The following is a 27,239-nucleotide window of genomic DNA, read 5'->3' on the forward strand; positions in this document are numbered from 1 at the left end:
TGAATAAGAACTAATTCTTGAGACTGACATGAATACAAATGAATTTAGTTTTATCTAAAATGAAAGTTAAGTTGCTCGTATAATCGTAAATTAGAGTTATTTCGTTTTGGTTTCCCTATTTATTTGTTCTGTTTTGAGTTGGAAAAAGGAAAACAAACACCAATCCCTCATTTTTTGGTCATACAGAAAAACAGGAAAACGAAATATTGGTTTTTTTTTTTTCGTTTTCCAGATTGAATGGAATACTTGAATGATCGGATGATACACGGACCGCTCAGCTACCTGAAGTATTGGCATTATTTACATTTCATTATCTTAAATTACATTAGAATGTAGGGCTATTAGTTCTGTGTGAAGACTATGTATTAGAGAGAGTGTGAGAGAGTGTATTATTTGTGTGTGTGTGTGTGTGTGTGTGTGTGTGTGTGTGTGTGTGTGTGTGTGTGTCTGTGTGAGTGAGTGAGAGAGAAAGAGAGAGTTATGAGAGAAAGAGAGAGAGTTACTCGAACAAGCCCGTTTAGTCAGCCCTGCACAGGGCTGCCTGTCACAACGTAGCTTTGAATGTTTCTCGAAATGATAACTAAAATGTAATAGGCAATGACAATGAAACGTTTCCCTTGGAAAGTTGGCATGACACCGCTGAACGGTCTGCCACTGCACTGACAGTATTTTCTCACCTTCCCTCCTTCTCTTTCCCTGCTCTTCTGTTGGCTGTCCAAACCTTAATTTAGTTTGTTGCAACGTTTTCATTTTGCACTCGGGTAAAGCTCTATAATGCGATGTGACTATTAGCCTACGTTAGGTTAGGTAGGCATATGTGATAGAGCGTAGACTACACCCTGCCTGTTTTATCCAAAACCCAACTTCCCCGGCCGACACTAGTATAGGCTACGTCGCGTGACGCTGCGTTAGACACGGCAACGATAGAGATAGAGGCTGAGAGATTTCAGATGACATTAGACAAATGTGAATTTTATTGGGGGGAAATACAGATGACATGTGGATGTGGACACTGCGTTTTACATTGATCACTGCTCGAATTCAGCGTAGACCAATTTTAAATTTCTGAAAAAAATACCGAGGACATGACCTCGGTGTCCTCAATGGTAGTTACGGCCATGGGTACCATTGACGCAGAGGCGTATATTGGGATTTTAGAGAGACATATTCATCAAGGCGACGTCCATTTCCAGGAAGTCCATGCTTATTTGAGCAGGACAATGCCAGGCCTCATTCTGCACGGACTACAACAGCGTGGCTTCGTAGACACAGAGCGCGTGCGCTTGACTGGCCTGCTGCCAGCCCAGATCTGTCTCCTATTGGAGAATGTATGGCGCACCATGAAGAGGAGAATCAGACAATGGCGACCACGGACTGTTGAACAGCTGAAGTCTTGCATCAAGCAAGAATGGACAAAAATTCCAATTGCAAAACTGCAACAATTCGTATCCTCAGATCCCATATGATTAAAAAGTGTTATTAAAAGGAAAAGTGACGTAACACAGTGGTAATAATTCCTCGGCCCCAACTTTTTTGAGTGTGTTGCAAGGCATCAAATTCTAACTTCGTTTATATTTACAAAATACAATGAAGTTGGTCAGTAAAACTATTGAAAATCTTTTTTTTGTACTTTTTTTGTCAGTTAAATAAATGTTTCCATGAATTAACAAATGACAGACTTTTGTTTTTATTGCATTTTGGAAAATATCCCAACTTTTCTGGAAACAGGGTTTGTCGTAGTATTGATAGCAGTAGTAGTGTAGACAATGGACACTGTCAATAGTCATCACGGACTATTAGAGAAATCCTGATATAGATTGTGGGCGGCATGGTGGTGTAGTGGTTAGCACTGTCGCCTCACAGCAAGAAGGTCCGGGTTCGAGCCCCGTGGCCGGCGAGGGCCTTTCTGTGCGGAGTTTGCATGTTCTCCCCGTGTCCGCGTGGGTTTCCTTCGGGTGCTCCGGTTTCCCCCACAGTCCAAAGACATGCAGGTTAGGTTAACTGGTGACTCTAAATTGACCGTAGGTGTGAATGTGAGTGTGAATGGTTGTCTGTGTGTCAGCCCTGTGATGACCTGGCGACTTGTCCAGGGTGTACCCCGCCTTTCACCCGTAGTCAGCTGGGATAGGCTCCAGCTTGCCTGCGACCCTGTAGAACAGGATAAAGCGGCTACAGATAATGAGATGAGATAGATTGTTGTTGTGGAGTGTGTTTCATTTGCAAACCACACTAACATGCAGGCCTCCTTTAGCCAGAACGCTGAGTCCAAAGAGAATGGTGATGATGCAGATGGTCAGCTCCACCAGCAGGAACAGCACCAACGTAGCCAACATGCCATCAATCAAGAGCTAAACGCCGCCCACAATCAGACAAAACACAGCAAGAATCAGGTGTCAGAACTTCGTCTGAATGCTCATAAACATATCACAGCATGTAAAATATGCACTTTTTTTTCCTCAAGTAAATGCTGTCTTCATCACAAATACAAAAGATTTCATGTCACATCCGTCAGTTCTGGATTTCTCTTCATTTTGTTTTATTTTCCTGCAGCAGTACAGCACAATACCATTCAAAACACCGTCCAAAGTGCAAAATGAACAGCAAATTATAATTCCAATTAAGAGACTGGGTGAAGCAAAAAGAAACGTGAAACTCTGAGGTGCCAAAGGTGCACAAGAAGCACGGAAGCAGCTCAACAATAAACTGTGCTTAGAAATAGACACGCAATAACTGAATTATATGAATTAAGTGCACAACTGCTTAACTTTTCTATTGAAGCAACTCCATGCATTACAGAACCTCAAGCACAAGGGTGATTGTTACTTACTTTATAGTGTCTTTCGATCACATAAGAGCATTTCTTGAAACAATTTTGTTGCTTTGGGAAAGCAGACACAAGAGACAAAGCTGGGTTCAATTTAGCAAAAGACCAAAAACATTTAACTTTAATCTCTGAAATCTAGCTGTGTCTAAAATCTGAGGATTCAATAGAAACTGTTACAGTTTTTTTTTTTTAAATTGCTTGTCAAACTGCAGTCTCCAAAAATCTGTACCAAGTGCAAACAATTACTTTTTTTTTTTTTGCCTAAATGTGATACAGATATCATTTTTAACACAAACACATTGAATTCAGATCTAATCAGCATTCATACTCTATATTAGCAATAGATTTCGATCCGATATGTGTACATGTGAGGAATTTATGTATGTTTTGCACTTTGCATGCACGTAATATTACAGGCCCGTGTCTGAGCCACAGAAGTGATAATAATAATAATAATAATAATAATAATAATAAAAAAATCACAGCGAATCAAATTGTCTTTGCAATGAAAGCTTGTGCTGTCAGTTCACTCACTTGATCAGTAATACAGTAACAAAAAAAAATCTTGCAATGAATCATGCACATGACATTCATTTGGGAAAGGTCAATGTGTCACATGTAGGTCATTTTTCACAGCTGTGTTCACATTAATGACCGATACGTATCGCTTAGAAACGCAAATGTGAACCGATGTGAAAGACAAAGAACAGAAAATGACCTTTAAAAACATAACCAAGCATAAAACACATGTATGTACAACAAACAAAAGAGATGAAAGCATGTAACACTGTCATAAAACACTCAACAAAATGAATCAAATTAAAATAACGGCACTGTAAAAGAACAAAAAAAAAAAAAGAGCTTATTTATTAACGTCAAATTATCCGTGTTCACACCGAGGCCAATTTATTAGGCATACATAAGCCTACTTGAACATCTCATCTCATCTCATTATCTCTAGCCGCTTTATCCTGTTCTACAGGGTCGCAGGCAAGCTGGAGCCTATCCCAGCTGACTACAGGCGAAAGGCGGGGTACACCCTGGACAAGTCGCCAGGTCATCACAGGGCTGACACATAGACACAGACAACCATTCACACTCACATTCACACCTACGGTCAATTTAGAGTCGCCAGTTAACCTAACCTGCATGTCTTTGGACTGTGGGGGAAACCGGAGCACCCGGAGGAAACCCACGCGGACACGGGGAGAACATGCAAACTCCGCACAGAAAGGCCCTCACCGGCCACGGGGCTCGAACCCGGACCTTCTTGCTGTGAGGCAACAGCGCTAACCACTACACCACCGTGCCGTCCCGCTTACTTGAACATGCAGGTGCAATTTGGCACATAAGAACAGAAACAAGCCTGATTGGTTCGGTCAGATCTGGAGCAGTCCACCTCGACAATTAAATAAAAATTCCCATATTTACGTCTTTAATTACTGACTGGAGCTCATCTGTTGCTTGTGTATGATGTGGTTGTGCACCTCTGCTCTGTCCTCTGTCAATCAGTAGAAATGAACCCGACTGAGCAGAATTAATTTTGAGTTTGATACAAGCCTTGACTGGACGTTGATTGGTGCCTATAAAACGTCTAATCAGAGTTATCGAGAAAACTAAAATGACTGGTTGCCGATTCCTGAAAACTGGAAGTGAATGCAGAAAGTAATATCATAATATAAAAATCAGAACTAATTTGAAAATGATTTTCTGTAAGATGTAACAGTCGCACCAAGATGGTGCAGGACTACATTACCCATCAGCCCCTGCATGTCATGTGTCTCACTAATCACCCGCACCTGTCTCTCATTGTGTCTGGTTAAGCACCCAATGTACATTATGATAGCGATGTGTTCCTTTATCTCGTTGTTGTGTGTTACCCATGTTCAGGTTCGTTACGTGGTTCTAGGTGGGTTCTATGTTCGTGCGAAAAAAAAAAGTCTTGTTTTGCTTGTTCATGTGTGTTTTACTCTGTATTAAAAATGTTTGCACTTACATCCGGCTTCACCTACATTTCCTGATACAAGACAAGAATGTCACAGCATGATACATAATTTTTTGCTCAAGCATTTTGTCCTCTAAAATACTATACAACTGTTTATATACAGTGGTGCTTGAAAGTTTGTGAACCCTTTAGAATTTTCTATATTTCTGAAAAATATGGCCTAAAACATCATCAGATTGTCACACAAGTCTTAAAAGTAGATAAAGAGAACCCAGTTAAACAAATGAGACAAAGATATTATACTTACAAACAGTGTACAACCCCGATTCCAAAAAAGTTGGGACAAAGTACAAATTGTAAATAAAAACGTAATGCAATAATTTACAAATCTCAAAAACTGATATTGTATTCACAATAGAACATAGACAACATATCAAATGTCGAAAGTGAGACATTTTGAAATTTCATGCCAAATATTGGCTCATTTGAAATTTCATGACAGCAACACATCTCAAAAAAGTTGGGACAGGGGCAATAAGAGGCTGGAAAAGTTAAAGGTACAAAAAAGGAACAGCTGGAGGACCAAATTGCAACTCATTAAGTCAACTGGCAATAGGTCATTAACATGACTGGGTATAAAAAGAGCATCTTGGAGTGGCAGCGGCTCTCAGAAGTAAAGATGGGAAGAGGATCACCAATCCCCCCAATTCTGCGCTGACAAATAGTGGAGCAATATCAGAAAGGAGTTCAGCAGTGTAAAATTGCAAAGAGTTTGAACATATCATCATCTACAGTGCATAATATCAAAAGATTCAGAGAATCTGGAAGAATCTCTGTGCGTAAGGGTCAAGGCTGGAAAACCACTGGGTGCCCGTGATCTTTGGGCCCTTAGACGGCACTGCATCACATACAGGCATGCTTCTGTATTGGAAATCACAAAATGGGCTCAGGAATATTTCCAGAGAACATTATCTGTGAACACAATTCACCGTGCCATCCGCCGTTGCCAGCTAAAACTCTATAGTTCAAAGAAGAAGCCGTATCTAAACACGATCCAGAAGCGCAGACGTCTTCTCTGGGCCAAGGCTCATTTAAAATGGACTGTGGCAAAGTGGAAAACTGTTCTGTGGTCAGACGAATCAAAATTTGAAGTTCTTTATGGAAATCAGGGACGCCGTGTCATTCGGACTAAAGAGGAGAAGGACGACCCAAGTTGTTATCAGCGCTCAGTTCAGAAGCCTGCATCTCTGATGGTATGGGGTTGCATTAGCGCGTGTGGCATGGGCAGCTTACACATCTGGAAAGACACCATCAATGCTGAAAGGTATATCCAGGTTCTAGAGCAACATATGCTCCCATCCAGACAACGTCTCTTTCAGGGAAGACCTTGCATTTTCCAACATGACAATGCCAAACCACATACTGCATCAATTACAGCATCATGACTGCGTAGAAGAAGGGTCCGGGTACTTAACTGGCCAGCCTGCAGACCAGATCTTTCACCCATAGAAAACATTTGGCGCATCATAAAACAGAAGATACAACAAAAAAGACCCAAGACAGTTGAGCAACTAGAATCCTACATTAGACAAGAATGGGTTAACATTCCTATCCCTAAACTTGAGCAACTTGTCTCCTCAGTCCCCAGACGTTTACAGACTGTTGTAAAGAGAAAAGGGGATGTCTCACAGTGGTAAACATGGCCTTGTCCCAACTTTTTTGAGATGTGTTGTTGTCATGAAATTTAAAAATCACCTAATTTTTCTCTTTAAATGATACATTTTCTCAGTTTAAACATTTGATATGTCATCTATGTTCTATTCTGAATAAAATATGGAATTTTGAAACTTCCACATCATTGCATTCCGTTTTTATTTACAATTTGTACTTTGTCCCAACTTTTTTGGAATCGGGGTTGTACTTGCTCATTTATTTATAAAGGAAAATGATCCAATATTACATATCTGTGAGTGGCAAAAGTATGTGAACCTCTAGGATTAGCAGTTAATCTGAAGGTGAAATTAGAGTCAGGTGTTTTCAATCAATGGGATGACAATCAGGTGTGAGTGGGCACCCTGTTTTATTTAAAGAACAGGGATCTATCAAAGTCTGATCTTCACAACACATGTTTGTGGAAGTGTATCATGGCATGAACAAAGGAGATTTCTGAGGACCTCAGAAAAAGTATTGTTGATGCTCATCAGGCTGGAAAAGGTTACAAACCATCTGTAAAGAGTTTGGACTCCACCAATCTACAGTCAGACAGATTGTGTACAAATGGAGGAAATTTAAGGCCATTGTTACCCTCCCCAGGAGTGGTCGACCAACAAAGATCACTCTAAGAGCAAGGCGCGTAATAGTTGGCGAGGTCACAAAGGACTCCAGGGTAACTTCTAAGCAACTGAAGGCCTCTCTCACATTGGCTAATGTTAATATTCATGAGTCCACCATCAGGAGAACACTGAACAACAATGGTGTGCTTGGCAGGGTTGCAAGGAGAAAGCCACTGCTCTCCAAAAAGAACATTGCTGCTCGTCTGCAGTTTGCTAAAGATCATGTGGACAAGCCAGAAGGCTATTGGAAAAATGTTTTGTGGACGGATGAGACCAAAACATAACTTTTTGGTTTAAACGAGAAGCGCTATGTTTGAAGAAAGGAAAACACTTCATTCCAGCATAAGAACCTTATCCCATCTGTGAAACATGGTGGTGGTAGTATCATGGTTTGGGCCTGTTTTGCTGCATCTGGGCCAGGACGGCTTGCCATCATTGATGGAACAATGTCAGGACATCTGTCCATGAACTGAATCTCAAGAGAAGGTGGGTCATGCAGCAAGACAACGACCCTAAGCACACAAGTCGTTCTACCAAAGAATGGTTAAAGAAGAATAAAATTAATGTTTTGGAATGGCCAAGTCAAAGTCCTGACCTTAATCCAATCAAAATGTTGTGGAAGGACCTGAAGTGAGCAGTTCATGTGAGGAAACCCACCAACATCCCAGAGTTGAAGCTGTTCTGTACGGAGGAATGGGCTAAAATTCCTCCAAGCCGGTGTGCAGGACTGATCAACAGTTACCAGAAATGTTTAGTTGCAGTTATTGCTGCACAAGGGGGTCACACCAGATACTGAAAGCAAAGGTTCACATAATTTTGCCACTCACAGACATGTAATATTGGATCATTTTCCTCAATAAATAAATGACCAAGTATAATATATTTTTGTCTCATTTGTTTAACTGGGTTCTCTTTATCTACTTTTAGGACTTGTGTGAAAATCTGATGATGTTTTAGGTCATATTTATGCAGAAATATAGAAAATTCTAAAGGGTTCACAAACTTTCAAGCACCACTGTAACTAAACTCGCCCGAGGCTGAATCAGGATGCACATCAGGAATGCTGCTCAGTGAATAATTTACACAAGTTTCAGATTCAGTCATCTGAAAAGACAAATTATGGGAGGAGAGTTACATTTAACACTTTAGACTGAACTAGCATTACTTTCTTGCATTACTTAAAATTAGAAAAATGCAAGCAGCAGCATGTTAACAACATAACCGAGTGAGTTACCACCTGGATTACTTTTTATGCAATGAATTTGGGCCATAAATTCATATGACCTTCACTGACTAATGTTTTATTTAAAAAGGACAAAAAATAATTCCACATACATGAGCAAACATTACAGCATGATAACCAGGTCACTGGGTCTGAAGGATGACCACCTACAAGTTAAATGGACATTAGTTCAGCAAATTAACCACCGCAAACATATTAATGAAGGCACCGTTTCATTTAGCGTTTCAGCAAAAAACAAACAAACAAACAAACCCAGGTGACGCATGCACTGATTATTTGGCTTATTTGGTTATTTTCACGTACTTTGTACCAACACATTCTTCACTCAGTTTTTGCTCAACTAATGTTACTTTTCATGATAAATTCTATTATTCTATCCACATTCACTGGATATAAGCAATCGTGCGCTCTGATTGGCTACTCTGTACTCAGCTCATATACTGTGAGAAGAGGAAAACAAAATGGCGGAGCGCATCAAGTCAGATATATCACTTTATCATCAAGTAAAAGAATATAGATTTTTTCCCCCCCAATATCTCCTGTTCCACACTCCAGCCCAGTCAGTGGTGGTAATGCATCTTTAAGTTGGTTTGCCAACCGCCAAAAAAAAAAAAAAGAAGAAAAACAAAATGGCGGCGCGTGTTGCTGAACCAACCGATGATGAAATAAAAACTTGACTCGAAAACAAAACCCCAAAAAATGCAAAAAAAATAAGCAACAAAATATGGAATAAAAGTACTTGATATTGGTAAAATAGTATGATATAATGATATCATGATATAATAAGCTCCACTCTTCTGTGAAGGTTTTCCACTAGATTTTGGAACGTGGCTGTTTTAGCTACAAGAACATTAGTGAGGTCAGGCATTGATGTAGGATGAGGAGGTCTGGGGTGCAGTCAGTGTTCCAGTTCATCCCATAGGTGTTCAGTGGGGTTGAGTTCAATCAGGGCTCTGTGCAGGACACTCAAATTCTTACACTCCAACCTTAACACACCATATCTTCATGGAGCTCACTTTGTGCACAGGAGCATTGTCATGGTGGAACAGGTTTGGGCCTTTGAGTTCCTTTTATTGCCGTGAACTGGCCTAGTGGTTAGCGTGTCTGCCTCTCGATCGGGAGATGGCAAGTTCTACTCGCGGTTGAGTCGTACCAAAGACCATCATAAAAATAGTACCTCCTGCCGTCTGGTGAGGCACGCTGCAACACAGATGTGAGTGGGGAGTCAAACTTTCATGATTACCCAAGGACTAGCCCCCCGCTGTAACCCTAGCTGTATAGGTAAGAGGCTGAGGGCTGTAGAAGCAGAGATTGGCGCCGCCTTAACGGCCGGGGTGGGTTTCCCAAAAGCCTCTTAACACTAAGAGGAGAGAGAGTGTTCATTGTGCTGCTCGCTCTACCATTTAACGATGATCTTTGTGCTACGATGCTTTTGGGAAACTCTGCACTGGTTAGTACTGGGACAGGAGACTGCCTGGGAAGACCAGGGCATGGCACGGAAAGGACTTTAGACTTTTAGTTCCTTTTAGTGAAAGGGAAATGATAAAACTACAGCATATAACGACATTCTACACAATTGTATGCTTCTAACTTTATGGTAACAGTTTGAGCAAAAAGCGTTCACATACTTTTGGCTATATAGTGTATTCCTTTACATTCCATTCCATAACCCTACATCCCCACGTAAATCTAATCTCACCTGAATAGCTCTTGAGACGTCCGCATGATCAGGCTGCACTTTTGGCCAAACCAGTTAACTGAACTAACAAATCATTTAACAGAATGACTCATACTACAACCCCGATTCCAAAAAAGTTGGGACAAAGTACAAATTGTAAATAAAAACGGAATGCAATAATTTACAAATCTCAAAAACTGATATTGTATTCACAATAGGACATAGACAACATATCAAATGTCGAAAGTGAGACATTTTGAAATTTCATGCCAAATATTGGCTCATTTGAAATTTCATGACAGCAACACATCTCAAAAAAGTTGGGACAGGGGCAATAAGAGGCTGGAAAAGTTAAAGGTACAAAAAAGGAACAGCTGGAGGACCAAATTACAACTCATTAGGTCAATTGGCAATAGATAGTTTTCACATGACGTCACAGAGTCGGGGATTCCCTGGTGGTGGCCATCTTGGTGGGCCAGCTTACCGTACGGGTCACTGAGCACACATTGTAGCGCGCGAGTTACATTAATTTATATTTTATTTACATTTATAGTTACATTACTACTATATAAAGCTAGCAATGGTGCAGACTCGTTGTATTCACGGCTGTCGTAATAGGTCAAATGATGAAGTCAAGCGGAGCTTTTATGGAATTCCCACTGTACGGGAGCACGAAGGTGAGCAAACAAAGAAACTCAGCATACAAAGGAGGAATCAATGGCTTGCGAGAATCAACCGCAAGGATTTTCAGCCTTCCAAACACAGCAGAGTCTGCTCCGATCATTTTATAAGTGGTAAGTTGTTTAAATAAACAATCAGTTGTGTTTAAGTTTGTTTTTGGAAACCAAAACATCATGTAAACAATCTCTAGAGAATGCCTAACTGGAACCGCTGAGTGTACGTTTACATGGTACTGTAATACCACTAAGGGATATAAAATTTGTCTTAAATCAACTCGATATTATACACACACATATATTTATATGCAGTGTTGAGAGCTCTAAAATTCAAATGTTTACATACCTTGGCTGTAATTAGGACACGGCTCTCACTGGTTTTTATATGGCGGACTTCGCGGACCCAGCCACAGACAAAATAATTGTATGACTCCAGTGACTTGTATGCTTTGAGGTCATCAAGTGTGTAGGCGCTTTTAGTATTTACGAAATAGTTCACAATATCAGGGTACAATATAGATGGCAGCCCTGCACAGTCACTGGAAAGTGCTTCTTTGTCCACTTCGTAGGGTCAATTCCCCCAATCAAGGCCAGATTGGCTGCATACCGTTGTCGTGAGATGTCGTCCAATGTATCCATATACTTCCGTTTGCTTGATTTTGCCGACATTGTTCTTTATTTTAGAAAACTGACTATATAACTTAATAAATTTGTCCGAGACAACGTGGCTGGTAGTGGTGATGGTCCATTTTGTTTGCCCACCAAGATGGCGGCTGGGGGGCGTTCCCCGGGATGCCGTGACGTCAGTGAAAACTATCTATAGGTCATTAACATGACTGGGTATAAAAAGAGCATCTTGGAGTGGCAGCGGCTCTCAGAAGTAAAGATGGGAAGAGGATCACCAATCCCCCTAATTCTGCGCCGACAAATAGTGGAGCAATATCAGAAAAGAGTTCGACAGTGTAAAATTGCAAAGAGTTTGAACATATCATCGACAGTGCATAATATCATCAAAGATTCAGAGAATCTGGAAGAATCTCTGTGCGTAAGGGTCAAGGCTGGAAAACCATACTGGGTGCCCACGATCTTCGGGCCCTTAGACGGCACTGCATCACATACAGGCATGCTTCTGTATTGGAAATCACAAAATGGGCTCAGGAATATTTCCAGAGAACATTATTTGTGAACACAATTCACCGTGCCGTCCGCCGTTGCCAGCTAAAACTCTATAGTTCAAAGAAGAAGCCGTATCTAAACATGATCCAGAAGCGCAGACGTCTTCTCTGGGCCAAGGCTCATTTAAAATGGACTGTGGCAAAGTGGAAAACTGTTCTGTGGTCAGACGAATCAAAATTTGAAGTTCTTTATGGAAATCAGGGACTCCGTGTCATTCAGACTAAGGAGGAGAAGGACGACCCAAGTTGTTATCAGCGCTCAGTTCAGAAGCCTGCATCTCTGATGGTACGGGGTTGCATTAGTGCGTGTGGCATGGGCAGCTTACACATCTGGAAAGGCACCATCAATGCTGAAAGGTATATCCAGGTTCTAGAGCAACATATGCTCTCATCCAGACGACGTCTCTTTCAGGGAAGACCTTGCATTTTCCAACATGACAATGCCAAACCACATACTGCATAAATTACAGCATCATGGCTGCGTAGAAGAAGGGTCCGGGTACTGAACTGGCCAGCCTGCAGTCCAGATCTTTCACCCATAGGAAACATTTGGCGCATCATAAAACGGAAGATACGACAAAAAAGACCTCAGACAGTTGAGCAACTAGAATCCTACATTAGACAAGAATGGGTTAACATTCCTATCCCTAAACTTGAGCAACTTGTCTCCTCAGTCCCCAGACGTTTACAGACTGTTGTAAAGAGAAAAGGGGATGTCTCACAGTGGTAAACATGGCCTTGTCCCAACTTTTTTGAGATGTGTTATTGTCATGAAATTAAAAATCACCTAATTTTTCTCTTTAAATGATACATTTTCTCAGTTTAAACATTTGATATGTCATCTATGTTCTATTCTGAATAAAATATGGAATTTTGAAACTTCCACATCATTGCATTCCATTTTTATTTACAATTTGTACTTTGTCCCAACTTTTTTGGAATCGGGGTTGTATTTGAGTCACTGAAAAGACTCCAAAGCTTCAAGTCTTTTGCATTTCCTGAACACACCAGTGTATCAATCTTCAGTATTGTCATGTCTTGGGGTGTATTTAACAGTTATTCCACAAAATCGAGTCGTATATGAGCTGATAGCCAACGAGTCGCGTGGCACCAAGTTGCCTATAAGCCATGTATGCCAAGATTGAGTGGAATAACTGTTTTATTCTATCCACATTCACTGGATTTTGAGAAACAGAACATTTTTATTTTTAGCAAATTCGATCAATAAAAACTTTATACAAAATGTCTGACAAAATAATTTCCTCTTAGAATGCAAACAAACTGGTGAAATGACAGGAGCAATTTGTGAAAAATGCAATAATAATAATAATTCTTGAAAAATAAAAAAAGATACATTCTTACCATCAAATATTTTTATTCCGTATTTTGTTGCTTTTTTTTTTGTATTTTTTACGGTTTTGTTTTCGAGTAGAATTTTTATTTCATCCTCGGTTGGCTCAGCAACACGCTCCGCCATTTTGTTTTTCTCTACTCATGGTATATGAGCTGATATCCTAGTCGGAGAGTAGCCAATCAGAGCGTGCAATTGCTCATATCTAGTGAATGTGGACAGAATAATGTGTAGCATATATACAATATATCCCTGTTTATCAGGCATCTTAGAGACGCTGAATGTTTTTATGCTAAACAGTTTGTTTGTTTTTTTAGCTAGAGTTGAATGCTTTTTGTGTTTTTTTTTTTTGCCTGCCTGCCTGGGTCCTAACCCCAGCTCGGAGCTCTGACTATTTCACACTAAATGTAGCTACTAATCAATGTACTATATACAGTAATAAGTGAGAAAACAAGCTTCCTGACCTCACTGCTGTCTCACAGAGCTTTATTAGAGAGTGTGTAAAAGTAATTTAAAAACCATTCATATAAACTCACTCAGCCTGATGCATCTTATTGCCAAATTCATTTTGCACTTTGGTACAGTCCTTTGAAATATCATCCATGCAATTTTTTAAAAGGAAAAACTGTAACAGGACAGATATATATATTTTTACTCATTCTGATTAACTATCTATTATCTTTTCTTTATTACGAGCATGCACAACAGTCTCGATTCCTGGATACTGTATTTACAGGTTTGTACAGTTTAACTAAAGGAAATAATGCAACGTCACCCATCAAACAAGAAATGTTTTGTGTCCAGCGTCAGCTTTTATACGATGGATAAAGCTAAGAACATATCGAAATCAAGACTATGCACAATAAAAGGGATGCTCATGAATATAATATGCAAATATGTCCTGAGTATTTTTTTAGATTATTAATAATACAACTAAACATGCAGATTCCTTGATTATGTTACTATGGTGATATTCCTGCTACGTGGAAACAGTTAGCTGCATTACTTGCTCAGGAGATTCGAAATGTATCCCAGGCTTGTTATTTCGTGACTCAAAAGTGTGTGTGTGTGTGTGTGTTACCACAGCGTAGATCTCCAGTCTCCTGCAGTGCTCGCAGTGATACGAGTCTTGTCTGTAGGGAAGGTGGCGAGACAGGAGGCCCAGAGCGGCAGTGGCGACCGCAGCGCTCACAAGGTGAACGGCCAGCGTAGTCTTTACCTACACACACATATATATATATATTGAGGGAAAGGATTTAACATGGCACCAAACATGCCAGTATTCGCATACAATAAAATGTTTTGACTTTAAACATGGCCTTTTGTCTTCCACACAACACATTCTCCCATATTAAATGGTTTTTATGATCTTTTTCTTGAAATTGTTTGATAAATTTTCACACTAACTCACCCATAAAAGAGAAGGGGACCTCCCAGCATGGATCAGGATTGAACCGGAGGCAAGAATCTATAGAAACAGAGTCTTAGAGCTTTATTACACAAATAAAAACTCTATATTCATAAAATGCGAATAGAATATCTGTAATAACCCCCAGCATTACCTTCAGATATCAGCAATTATTCTATTCACATTCGCTGGATATGATAGGAGCAATCGTACGCTCTGATTGGCTACTCTACTAAGAGGATATTAGCTCATATACCGTGAGTAGAGAAAAACAATGGTGGAGCACATCAAGTCAGATATATCACTTTGTTACCAAATATTTAAAAGAAATAGAAATAGCTAAAAGAATATAGTTCCCCTCCCAGTATCTCCTGTTCCACACTCCAGCCCAGTTGGAGGCAGTAATGCACCTTTAAGTCGGTTTGCCAACCGCCAAAAAACCCTAAAGAAGAAAAACAAAATGGCGGAGCGTGTTACGGAACCAACCGAGGACAGAATAGAAACTCAACTTGAAAACAAAACCCCAAAAAATACAAAAAAAAAGCAACAAAATATGGAATGAAGGTATTTGATGGTAAGAATGTATGTTTTTCCAATAATTGTTATTATTATTATTATTATTATTATTATTATTATTATTGCATTTTTCACAAATTGCTCCTGTCATTTCACCGGTTTGTTTACATTCTAAGTGGAAATGATTTTGTCGGGCGTTTTGTATAAAAGTTTTATTTATCGAATTTGCAAAAAATAAAAATGCTCCGTTTCTCAAAATCCAGTGAATGTGGATAGAATAAAGCAGTTATTCCGCTCAATCTCATCGTACACGGCTTATAACTATCAGCTCATGTACGACTCGATTTCGTGGAATAACTGTTAAGTAATCTGACACACCAAATATGTTCTCGTCTGTTATTAAAACCACTCGCTGGACTTTATTTTTCTTCCATCTCTCTTTTTTTCTTTTTAAGGCAAGTCAAAGTGTCCTGGTGTTTTTCTGCTTGTTAAACAAGATTTCATCCTGGAACATGAGCGTGTCACTGTTGTGTACTGGACAACAGACTGACCATTAGCTTTTATACTACAGTGTTACTTCTGTTCAGATGTGTACAAGCCATTGAGATTTAGTGCTGGGATTCACCTGCAAGGCGATCACTCCCACTGCGATGAGGTCGGGGTAAAAGTGAACTTCATTTTGGATCTGAAGCATGGAGACACTCAGGCACAGACAAAAAGCAGCGATGATGATCTGGATCGACTTAAATACAGACAAGAAGAAATTCATTTCAGAACATCTAGAATGTGCAAGATCTGTCATTTACCCCCCCCCCCCCCCCCCCCCGCTGTTTATAATGGTTAAGCTAAAGAAGTAAGACTCAAACACATGTACACTACCTCCTTAAGTCATTGATCCTATTGGTCATGTTCCAAATCCCATGCTACTCTAACAATCACTGTCAGTACTCTAATACTCGAGCTTAAAACTGTATGCACTGTAACATTACTGCAGTGTAAAATCACGCCTAGTGCTTTTATTTACATGACACCGAGTGGCACTCACCCCTAAAGCTTTTGGTTCCACCTTCTGGAAAGTCTTCACCTGTCTGGGGGTCAGGTTGCCTGCAGGCTGGGCCGGGACTTGACTCTCAATCCCCATACTGTTATTGGTTATTATACAAAACAAATCTCAGAGTGCCACGTACAGGGCCTGAGATTAAAAAAAAAACAAAAAGGAGAATAAATAGTTGAGAAAGAGAGAGATGGAAGGAGGTGAGGGCAAATACAGAGAGGTAACCGTACGACAAAAACCAGCAGTATGCAGGAGCAGGAGGCTAATTCAGAATTTCTCACAGTTTGGAAATTACTGGATGGAGTTTTAATTATTGCTGAATTATTTTACACAAAGTACAAGAACACAAAGACATTGTGATGTTTTATATCTATTTATACCGTCCCTGAGATATTCTCATTTCAGACACCCACTCAGAGCCGCTCTCATTTCCATATATGGCCTCAAGGTAACTCCTACTCAGACTCACGTATTTCCATATACAAGACTCAAAGACAAATCCAAAGCTGAACTCAGTTCCATCCTTGGCCTCAAAAACATGCCTTCTCAAAGCTGCTCTCGTTTCCAAATATGGCCTTGAAGACACGCCCACTTAGAGCGACTCATTTCCATATACAAGCTCAAGGGCACGCCTACTCAGACACATCTGTCCATTATCTGTAACTGCTTATCCTGTACAGGGTCACCCCTTGAGTTCACATATGAACTCAAGGACACGCCCACTCATTTTCACATATGAAGTCAAGGACACGCCCACTCATTTCCCCATATAAACTCAAGGACACGCCCACTCATTTTCCCATATGACCTCAAGGACACACCCACTTATTTTCCCATACAAACTCAAGGACACGCCCACTCATTTCCCCATATAAACTCAAGGACACGCCCACTCTCATTTTCCCATATGAACTGAAGGACATGCTCATGCTCCTATACTAATTCAAAGACACGCCCATGCTCATTTTCATATACGAATTCACAGACATGCCCACTCATTTTTATAAGGGTCTGTCTCAGAAACTGGGTGCTGTGGGGGTCCCCCCACTAAATATACTCAGTCAATAAACTATACGGTTTTGAATGGTGATGTTGGTTTTAATTTGAAATAAAATGATGAAAGAAATAATACAGATAAAACTAAATCTTTGATGTGAATATTCAGAATTTGGCAAAAATTCTGCAAATTTGTGGAAAAATGGCGGCTTGATCTGGGACATGATAAACGGTCGACTACATCGCATTCCCTTAAAAAGGTTGTAGTCCACTGAAAAGTCTACAGTTATCACTGTGGGTGCAATCAGTTAATTATTGGTATTAAGTGATCAATCTCGTTAAATCAGTCTCATTAAATTTGAAGGTTAATAATTAAAATGAATCAATCCCATTGAATCATTTACTTTGACTCACTTGAAGTGAATCATACCATAGAATCAGTCTCATTCAGTGAATCGTTCAATGAACCGTTCAGTGAATCATACCATTAATCCTGGTGCTTAATAATAAGTTACCAAACAGCTAAATTATGGTACATTTCCAAATTATTAAGATCACTTACCATATTATATAACATTTGCACCCTTTTGAATTCTTTGAGAAGATTGGGGACTTCAGATATTGTTCACAAATAAACACAGTTTGTTTAATAAATGAATTTATTATACAAAGATAAAAATAATAAATCAATATATACAAGCAGTGAGGTGTGTGTGTGTGTGTGTGTGTAGGACTTGACCATGTGTTTAGCCTCGTGTAGCTAACTACACGTGGTGGAGGCCTAGATTAGCCTTGTGTTGCTAGTATGTGTTTGTGAAAGGCCCTATGGCCTAGCTAAAGTGTGTTTGTTAGGCCTGGTGAGGCCTACTGAGCACGTGTTGCTAAAGACAAGGGTATTAGCTGTAGCTAACTAAAAGCTAGCTTGTGGATTTCTAGCTGAGGTGTGGTTTATCAGGCCTGATGGCCTGCTGAGCACATGGTAGGCCTTGATTAGCTTTGTGTTGCTAAGCAGACAAAAGGGAAGCTGTAGCTAACCCACTAGCTCTTGGGTGGCCAACCCGCGGCTCGCGAGCCGCATGCGGCTCTTTGCCCGGTGTCATGCGGCTCTTACGTTCATATCGAAGTTTGTGGGTTTTTTTTATTTTTTTTTATGTGCGTGTGCGCTTTGCTTGAGTTCAGTATGGTATTTTCGTCAAATGCATCTTCGCTTTGCTTGGGTATATTATGGTATTTTCAGGTCATGTCAAATGCGCATGTGCGTGAGATAATCGCTAAGTTTTTGGGCAAGGTGTATCTTGTCAAGTAGCCTCTCAAAATGGCAATGAAAAAATGCACAGCAAAACGAAAATATGAAGACGAACATAGGACATTTTTAACACAGTGGGAGAGTTTATACTTTTTTGTTGAACATAATGGCAAGCCATTCTGCCTTATGTGTCAGTTGTCATTAGCTCATTTCAAAGCTTCCTGCCTCCCTGAATAAGCAAGGAGCTAGATATGCAACACTAATTGAAAACCTGCACGAAAGCTTTGTAACCTGGTTCCGTGATATACAACTGAAAAGGCCACAGGTTACGTTCCTCGTCGACCCATTCAATGCAGAGATGGACTGTTTGAAAGCCCCGCTAGTCACAGATGAGGCTGCGGCTGAGTTGGAGATGATCGATCTTCGTGAGGAAGACCAACTGAAACCTGTTTTGAGGGAAGGCACCATTGAGTTTTGGAAAAGTGTGCCATTGGAAAAATACCCGAATGTGAAACGGGCTGCGCTTAAGATACTGTCAATGTTTGGGTCAACATATGTCTGCGAGTCCGTGTTCTCTACCATGAAACACGTGAAGTCAAAGCATCGTTCTGTTCTGACTGAAACCCATGTGAAAGAACTGCTTCGAGTGGCAACGACGGAATACAAGCCAGATTTGAAGAGGATTGTTCAAGGCAAGGAATGTCAGAAGTCCCACTAAGCAACATGCATAGTAAGTGCACACAATATTGATTGCTGTAAATGACTGGCCTGTGGTATTAGTACTGACTGAAGGAGTAAATTTCTCTCATGTTGGCGTGTGACATTTACTATTAATCTGGCTGAGCAGAGGTGTGTGTGTGTGAGAGAGAGAGAGAGAGAGAGAGAGAGAGAGAGAGAGGAAGGGATGGGTGATGTTCGTGTGCCCATGTGTATGATGTGGCTCTTTGCGGTAATACAGTAAAAAATGTGGCTCTTGGTCTCCAACTGGTTGGCCACCCCTGCACTAGCTCATAACCATACTGAATCCACTGAAATCTTGAGGTCAAGATGTATAATAAGAGAACTATATGTTAGTAGTAAAGAAAAGCATGCACAGCCTATCTATTAAAAACAATTGAGAGAACATAGAACAAAATAAATCAACACGCTGCGTGTCTAACAGTGTAACAGATAAACCTGGGTTTAAATTCACACTATTTCAATAAAAGCAAATTCCTAAGACTATCCTAATTATGCCCAAATCTTAATCCTGCCTTTAGCAAGATATGAAGAACTATTCGCCAGTGTAGTTTCAGGCCTCGCCGTGGGAGCACGTGAGCCGCTCGAGATGGAGGCGTAGAAAACTTTCGGGTCCAGCGGAGCACTTGGGTGGTTCCCGTGGAAAGCAGAGGATTCTTGGTCCGAACCTCAGCGTTCGTGAGGAAAAGTCTCTGATCAGAATAAGATGCACAGCGCTTTTGAGTTAAAAAGGATTCAATCGCTTCTTAACTTTTAACTGCCTGGGCTGCAGTCGTGACGTCACTTCTAATGCAAGTAAACCGGTTGTAACTCAGGTTGAGTTTAAAGATCGCGCGACTCTAGAGTTTACCTTTGCCAAGGGTAAGAAAGAAAATCGCGCTGAGTGATGGATCTTGCAAGAAAGAAGACGTCTTTTTGATGGAGAGCATCTCTTTATGAGCCTAGACTTCTTGAAAGCCAGACGCGAGAGACAAAATGGCAGAGCTTCCGCCTGGACTTATACGCGCATGGCGGACTGACGTAGATGATCCCGCCCACGCGTGACGTAGGTCACGCGGAAGTTGCCTGGGAATTGTAGTTCTGACACAAGATGGCGGCATGATACCTACATCACTAATTGTATTTTAAGCTGTAACTTTATCCACCTAAGGATTGGTGTGCTCACAGAATAATCATAACCGTAATAAAACATCATGCAAAATATTTGATCACCGTTGTAACTCCATTTTCCGCAAAACCAATACGATCGTGTGTTTTGATCTAAACGGAAAGCCTCAGGGTCAAGGTCACTACCTCACCAAAAGTAGGAACTTAAAATCACTACGCCGTATAAACATTTAGTTATAAATCTGCGATTTTGTTTAAAACGAAAGCTGAAAGTTCGGTATAGAATATGTTTCTTCCAGAATATGTTACGATGGTAGCTGGTCTTGTATGAATTTCTGAGCTATAAAATGAGTTGTGGTCTATTTTTTTACCGTAGCGTGTTATTTGTGTGCGGGGAAGGACACACATTAACAATTTGCATGTGTAGAATGGAATTTTCCACTCCAACAGTTAGAAGTTGATCGTGCTTCCATTTGCGGTCTTTCTGTTACGCGGGTGATTTGTTCAGACGTTATCGCTGAAAAGGTGAGTTTTGACAGTTTTATTTTGTTTTAGTCTTGCAGTATAAGGCAATAAAATGTTTCTTTTTCATCTTACTTTCATATTTCGTAGTGTTTGCGTATTTTTGGCCAATATTTTGCAACTATGGTCAATTTAGATCGAACTTTTGATAGAGTCTATGGCCAGTCATTTTGCCCCGCCTCGCGCTGCGTCCAGTGCGGTAGTGATGTCCCGTTGCTCGCGCGCCGCAGCAGAGACCCGCGCGACCTTCAGCCGGTACAGTCGCTGTTCTTTTACCAGCGCCGTTATTCTCATCTTTCCGGTGTGTTCTTGATTTTTCCATTGTGTCCTGTTTCGCCACATCAAATACTCAAAATGAATCATATTACTCATATTTAAGTGAATAATCAATTCAGTCATCATAACTTGGCATTTTTAACCCAAGCAATCAAAAAGAGGAAATTTATTCAATATTTTCACTCGTCTGTGAAGGAGGGGCTTTAATTCTTCATGATGGAGTTATTTTATATGGAAATCAATTTTACAAAAGCATTTGAATTGCAATCAAAAAAATGTTCCACAATGGAGGCCAAATAAAGCAAGATGCTATCTTTATTCTTATTAAACATGACAAAAGAAACATTGAGTGTTAGATAAATGCAAAAAAATAGTAAAATTAGAACATTTATTTTTTGACCATAATGTCCCAAATGAGAGACCAGTTTCTGAGACGGACCCGTATACGAATTCATGAACACGCCCACACTCATTTTCACAAAATAACTCAAGGACACGCCCACTCATTTTCCCATACAAACTAAAGGACATGCCCACTCGTTTTCACATACAAACTCGACACGTCCACTCTAATTTTCACATACGAACTGAAGGACACACCCACGCTCATATTCCCATACTAACTCAAGGACACGCCCATGCTCATTTTCATATACGAATTCACGGACATGCCCACTCATTTTCATATGTGAATTCATGGACACACCCATGCTCATTTTCACAAAAGAACTCAAGGACACGGCCACTCATTTCCCCATACAAACTCAACGGCATGCCCACTCTCGTTTCCCCATCCAAACTCAAGGGCACGCCCACTCCCCTTTTCCCATACAAACTCAAGGGCACGCCCTCTCATTTTCCCATACAAACTCAAGGACACGCCCTCTCATTTTCCCATACAAACTCAAGGACATGCCCACTTGTTTTCCCATACAAACTCAAGGACACGCCCACTCATTTTCCTATACAAACTCATGGACACGCCCACTCTCGTTTCTCCATACAAACTCAAGGGCACGCCCACTCTTGTTTCCCCATACAAACTCAAGGGCACGCCCACTCATTTCCCCACCCAAACTCAAGGGCACGCCCTCTCATTTTCCCATACAAACTCAAGGACACGCCCACTCATTTTCCCATACAAACTCAAGGACACGCCCACTTGTTTCCCCACACAAACTTAAGGACACGCCCACTCTCGTTTTCCCATACAAACTCACGGACACGCCCACTCGTTTCTCCATACAAACTCAAGGACACGCCCACTCGTTTCCCCATACAAACTCACGGATACGCCCACTCTCGTTTCTCCATACAAACTCAAGGGCACGCCCACTCATTTCCCCATACAAACTCAAGGGCACGCCCTCTCATTTTCCCATACAAACTCAAGGGCACGCCCTCTCATTTTCCCATACAAACTCAAGGGCACGCCCTCTCATTTTCCCATACAAACTCAAGGGCACGCCCTCTCATTTTCCCATACAAACTCAAGGACACGCCCTCTCATTTTCCCATACAAACTCAAGGGCACGCCCTCTCATTTTCCCATACAAACTCAAGGACATGCCCACTCGTTTTCCCATACAAACTCAAGGACACGCCCACTCGTTTTCCTATACAAACTCATGGACACGCCCACTCTCGTTTCTCCATACAAACTCAAGGGCACGCCCACTCTTGTTTCCCCATACAAACTCAAGGGCACGCCCACTCATTTCCCCATCCAAACTCAAGGGCACGCCCTCTCATTTTCCCATACAAACTCAAGGACACGCCCACTCGTTTCCCCATACAAACTTAAGGACACGCCCACTCATTTCTCCATACAAACTCACGGACACGCCCACTCGTTTCTCCATACAAACTCACGGACACGCCCACTCATTTCTCCATACAAACTCAAGGACACGCCCACTCTCGTTTCTCCATACAAACTCAAGGGCACGCCCACTCATTTCCCCATACAAATTCAAGGGCACGCCCTCTCATTTTCCCATATAAACTCAAGGACACGCCCTCTCATTTTCCCATACAAACTCAAGGACACGCCCACTCGTTTCCCCATACAAACTTAAGGACACGCCCACTCATTTCTCCATACAAACTCACGGACACGCCCACTCGTTTCTCCATACAAACTCACGGACACGCCCACTCATTTCTCCATACAAACTCAAGGACACGCCCACTCTCGTTTCTCCATACAAACTCAAGGGCACGCCCACTCATTTTCCCATACAAACTCAAGGGCACGCCCTCTCATTTTCCCATATAAACTCAAGGACACGCCCTCTCATTTTCCCATACAAACTCAAGGACACGCCCACTCTACGTAACCACGTAGAAGCTCGAGGACAAAAGATATGAAGTCGGTTTTGGGGGAAAAAACTCAACAAGGCTGTATAAATGACAAGTCTGTTCTTATTCTAACTGGTAATTACACCGTTATTACAGACTTCATCTTTCGGCTCGCGGTGCAGCTGGTAAATCAGTAACTGATTGGAAAATGCAGACGTTATAACGCGCTATGGCCAGAGCGGGAGGTCCTGAGATCTGCTCCTCTCTCACATGATCTCTGCTTTATCTGTGGAGGGAGCGCAGGAAAGATGCAGGAGGGCTGCGATCCAGTGCGCGCTGTCATGGCGTCCTGCTCAGTCCCGCATTGAGGATGAAGAGGGGGAGGGGTGAGGATGAGGATGAAGAGGAGGATGCACTGCGGTACTCGGAGAACTTCCATGACTCAGGGCTTTTTCCCAGCAGGACTGAGCAGTGCAGCACTCAGGATGAGCATCAGTGCACTCACAGACAAAGCGCAGCAGGATCACAGACACAAACCGTAGCAGGATCACAGACACAAACCGCAGCAGGATCACAGACACAAACCGCAGCAGGATCACAGACACAAAGCGCAGCAGGATCACAGACACAAAGCGCAGCAGGATCACAGACACAAACCGCAGCAGGATCACAGACACAAAGCGCAGCAGGATCACAGACACAAACCCCTTCAGTTACTGCATGCGCAAATAAATACATACAGGAATAAATAAGCGCATGCGCAATCAGGGGATGCGGAAAGTCAGATTTCTCTCCCGCTGCAAACGCACCTGGACAGATAAATCCCTCACTCCCATAAAGAGAATAAACCGCAGCAGCATGCAGGTTTTAGTCCCAGCGCGTGCCCGAGCCTTGCAATAATAATCATTTTCGCTTCCGAACCCAAACCCGTCGGCATCCTGCTCTGGGGTTAATGTGCAAAACGACACACAAGTGCGTTAAAAGCAATTAAACTGAGTTTTCTAGGACGACATGAGAACTAAATTTAGCAGCCTACCTGCAGAGAGCTGGAGCAGAATAATGGAGAGAGAGAGAGAGAGAGAGAGAGAGAGAGAGAGAGCGAGCGCACCACCCGCACATAGGATCCAGTCCCCTGCACACCAGCAGCACCTCTGCTATCCAACAGTCCGATCACACACACGTACAACCTCAGATACACAGGGATTAAAACAAAAAACCTTCATATAAACTTCCTCACTGTTCTACAGAACATCCAGGACAGAAGGAGCAGTGGGAGCCCATCAGTGTTCTGGTTGTTCAGCTGGAGAAAGAGCAGCTCATCGCCACCTAGTGGCTGTAAAAAGCCCAGATGGTCCTCATTACGAATACTTTATTATGGGATTACAGTAAATCCTCTAATACTGGCCTGTATTCCATTACTGGCCGGGACTCTAATATTGGCCGGTCTCGCTGTCGGAGGAGGTAAATAATGGCCGGACTCTAATACAGGCCGGGGCTATAACCAACGATGTTTCTGAGATCATAGTGGCCTTACACAATCGATCCGATCTGAAAGACAATTGTGATCAGTGGCGCCGCCAGGCGTATGGCCGTACGCACTAGGCGTACCTTGGGGAGAGAGATATATATTTTTTTAAATTATAATTGTTACCTGAATGCTTTGGCAATGCAACATAATTTGAGAAAGAGAGAGAGAGAGAGAGAGAGAGAGAGACGTGTGTGTGCCGGCGCATTTGTGTGCTTCAGGAGTGGGCGGGGTGTGCGTGACCAAGAAAGCTCATTGGTCAATGCAGATATACTTTTCTTGCACCACTGATAACTGGTTGGTTGACAATAAATTATCCTTACACCTCGGTAAAACAGAATCAATACTTTTCGGGTCCAAAAGAAAATTAGCCAAATGTGACAGTATACATGTTTCTTGTGGTGGGACTGACATTGGACCAAGGCAGTCAGTTACATATCTTGGTGTAAATCTGGATCAATCTCTCTCTGGCGAATTAATTGCGAAGAGAGTGATCTCAAAGACTTCCGCCAAAATAAAAATTTTATACCGGAACTGTCGAAATTTTAATCTGAAAACCAGGAAGCTAATTGTATCTGCCTTGGTCCAGTGTCATTTTGACTATGCTTGCTCTTCTTGGTACAATGGCCTGACTAAGAAGAGCAAGTTAAGGTTACAAGTTGCCCAAAATAAGGCGATAAGGTTCATATTAGACCTCTCTCCCAGAGCACACATTGGTGTAGCAGAGTTCTCCAAAGTTGGTTTGCTGCCTGTACAGTATAGAGTTGAGCAACTCCAACTAAATCACATGTTTAACATTAAGCGTGGAAATGCTCCTTCATACCTGAAAGGTCAATTTCATAGTGCAGCACAAACACATAATACAAGACAGAGTCAATCAGCTTTTTTTTGTCCCTAGGGTGAATGGGTTTGGAAAGAATTCTTTTTTATTTTGTGGTGTTAAATGCTGGAATGGATTGCCAATCGAAGTAAGACAAATAGATTCAAAGTTTACTTTCAAAAAATGTGTAAAGGAACACCTAATGGCTAAAATAATGAATGAAGAAAATAACGATTTTAGTTATTATTAGTTATGTATGTATTAGGTGTCAAAATTGTACAGTATTTTTTTTTACAATGGTTAAATACTTATTATTTTACGAGTATCTACTATGTTAATTTTAATTATGTTTTTTTAAATATAATTTTTGTTTCTAGTGATAAATTAGTTTAATCATAGTATGTTTATAATTTAAATATTTACGTTGTCAAATTTATTATTTTTACGTGCCAAGTTTGCCACAACCATCTTGTCATCTTGAGGACCACAATGGAAATAAGTGTATTTTAATGCTTTTTGTGTCATCCTCGGCGATATGTACATGTATGTTTTTATCATATATATTTATATTGCCAAATAAAATCAAATCAAAATCAAATCAAATCTGATGCCATGTACACACGTAGCCGGGTATTTTTAAAACCGAACATTCCCCCCGTTTATAAAAATGTTTTATCCACACCACCTCGTCTTCGAAAAAAATCCCTTCCACACATAACCGAACATCTGCGTTTTCAATCACATTCATAAGCATTCCAAACCTGTAGATGGCATTATTTCCCCAAATCCTACCCCCTAATCACATCGCCTGTGCTCTTGGAGCAGTAGTTGGGCTTCTAAAATTAAACATGTAAATAGCACCTGCACAATAATTAACGCTTTCAAGGCACTACTCCGATCCATTACTCTTTAGCTAGCCGCACACTACGCCGATTTTCAGCGTACCGAGCCAACTGAAGTCGCGAGTCAGGCGTAAAGACTAGTTTTCGATGGTACCGACTCATCTCACAGCCGATTCGAAAAACTAATCGGGAGCCAGACTGATCGGCGAGAGTCGCTAGCAATAGCCAATCATATCTTTCGCATATAACACGTGACATCATTAAACACAATTTCTAGCGCGAGAAATACGTGTTGGTAGCACCTAATGCAGGTATATACTGTAATTCCATAGACTGAAGCTTTATCCATAGACACACAGTGGGCTGGAAAGCCACTCTGCTCAAGTTGTGTGGCTGAATTCCAAATCGCTTTAACTCCCCTATATAAGTGCACTATTTAAGGTTGGAAATAATAGCTCATGCAGCCTAGATAGTGCGCTACATATTCCGTGTTGTGTCATTTGTAATTCAGCCTGTAGCATCTTCAAGTGTTGGATTTAACAGTAACTATATCCAATAGCCAATCACAAAGCTATTAAGTTGTCACGTGTCGCTTCAATCGCGACTGCACTCGTCAACAGTCGGGAGTCGGCTCTGAAATGGGTCGGTTCGGTACCGCGTGG

At 41.3% G+C, this 27,239-nt stretch overlaps 1 protein-coding gene across 6 annotated transcripts in view; it reads right to left on the minus strand.

Moving 5' to 3' along the window:
• Positions 1–24,926, minus strand: part of si:dkey-81h8.1 (uncharacterized protein LOC100034657 homolog) — a 36,740-nt gene extending 11,814 nt beyond the window's left edge. The window contains exons 1-7 of one of the 6 annotated variants that reach the window (XM_060904555.1): positions 24,628–24,926; positions 16,196–16,342; positions 15,776–15,892; positions 14,638–14,694; positions 14,308–14,445; positions 2,828–2,878; positions 2,235–2,348 (exon numbers count right to left, since the gene is read on the minus strand). In XM_060904555.1, the coding sequence (XP_060760538.1) occupies positions 2,235–2,348; positions 2,828–2,878; positions 14,308–14,445; positions 14,638–14,694; positions 15,776–15,892; positions 16,196–16,291 (573 nt within the window). In that variant the 5' untranslated portion in view covers positions 16,292–16,342; positions 24,628–24,926. The other 5 variants (XM_060904558.1, XM_060904556.1, XM_060904554.1 and 2 more) reach the window with 5 other exon arrangements.
• Positions 24,927–27,239: the final 2,313 nt, after the last annotated feature.

The sequence above is a fragment of the Neoarius graeffei genome, chromosome 22, assembly GCF_027579695.1.
Source record: "Neoarius graeffei isolate fNeoGra1 chromosome 22, fNeoGra1.pri, whole genome shotgun sequence".
NCBI lineage: Eukaryota > Metazoa > Chordata > Actinopteri > Siluriformes > Ariidae > Neoarius > Neoarius graeffei.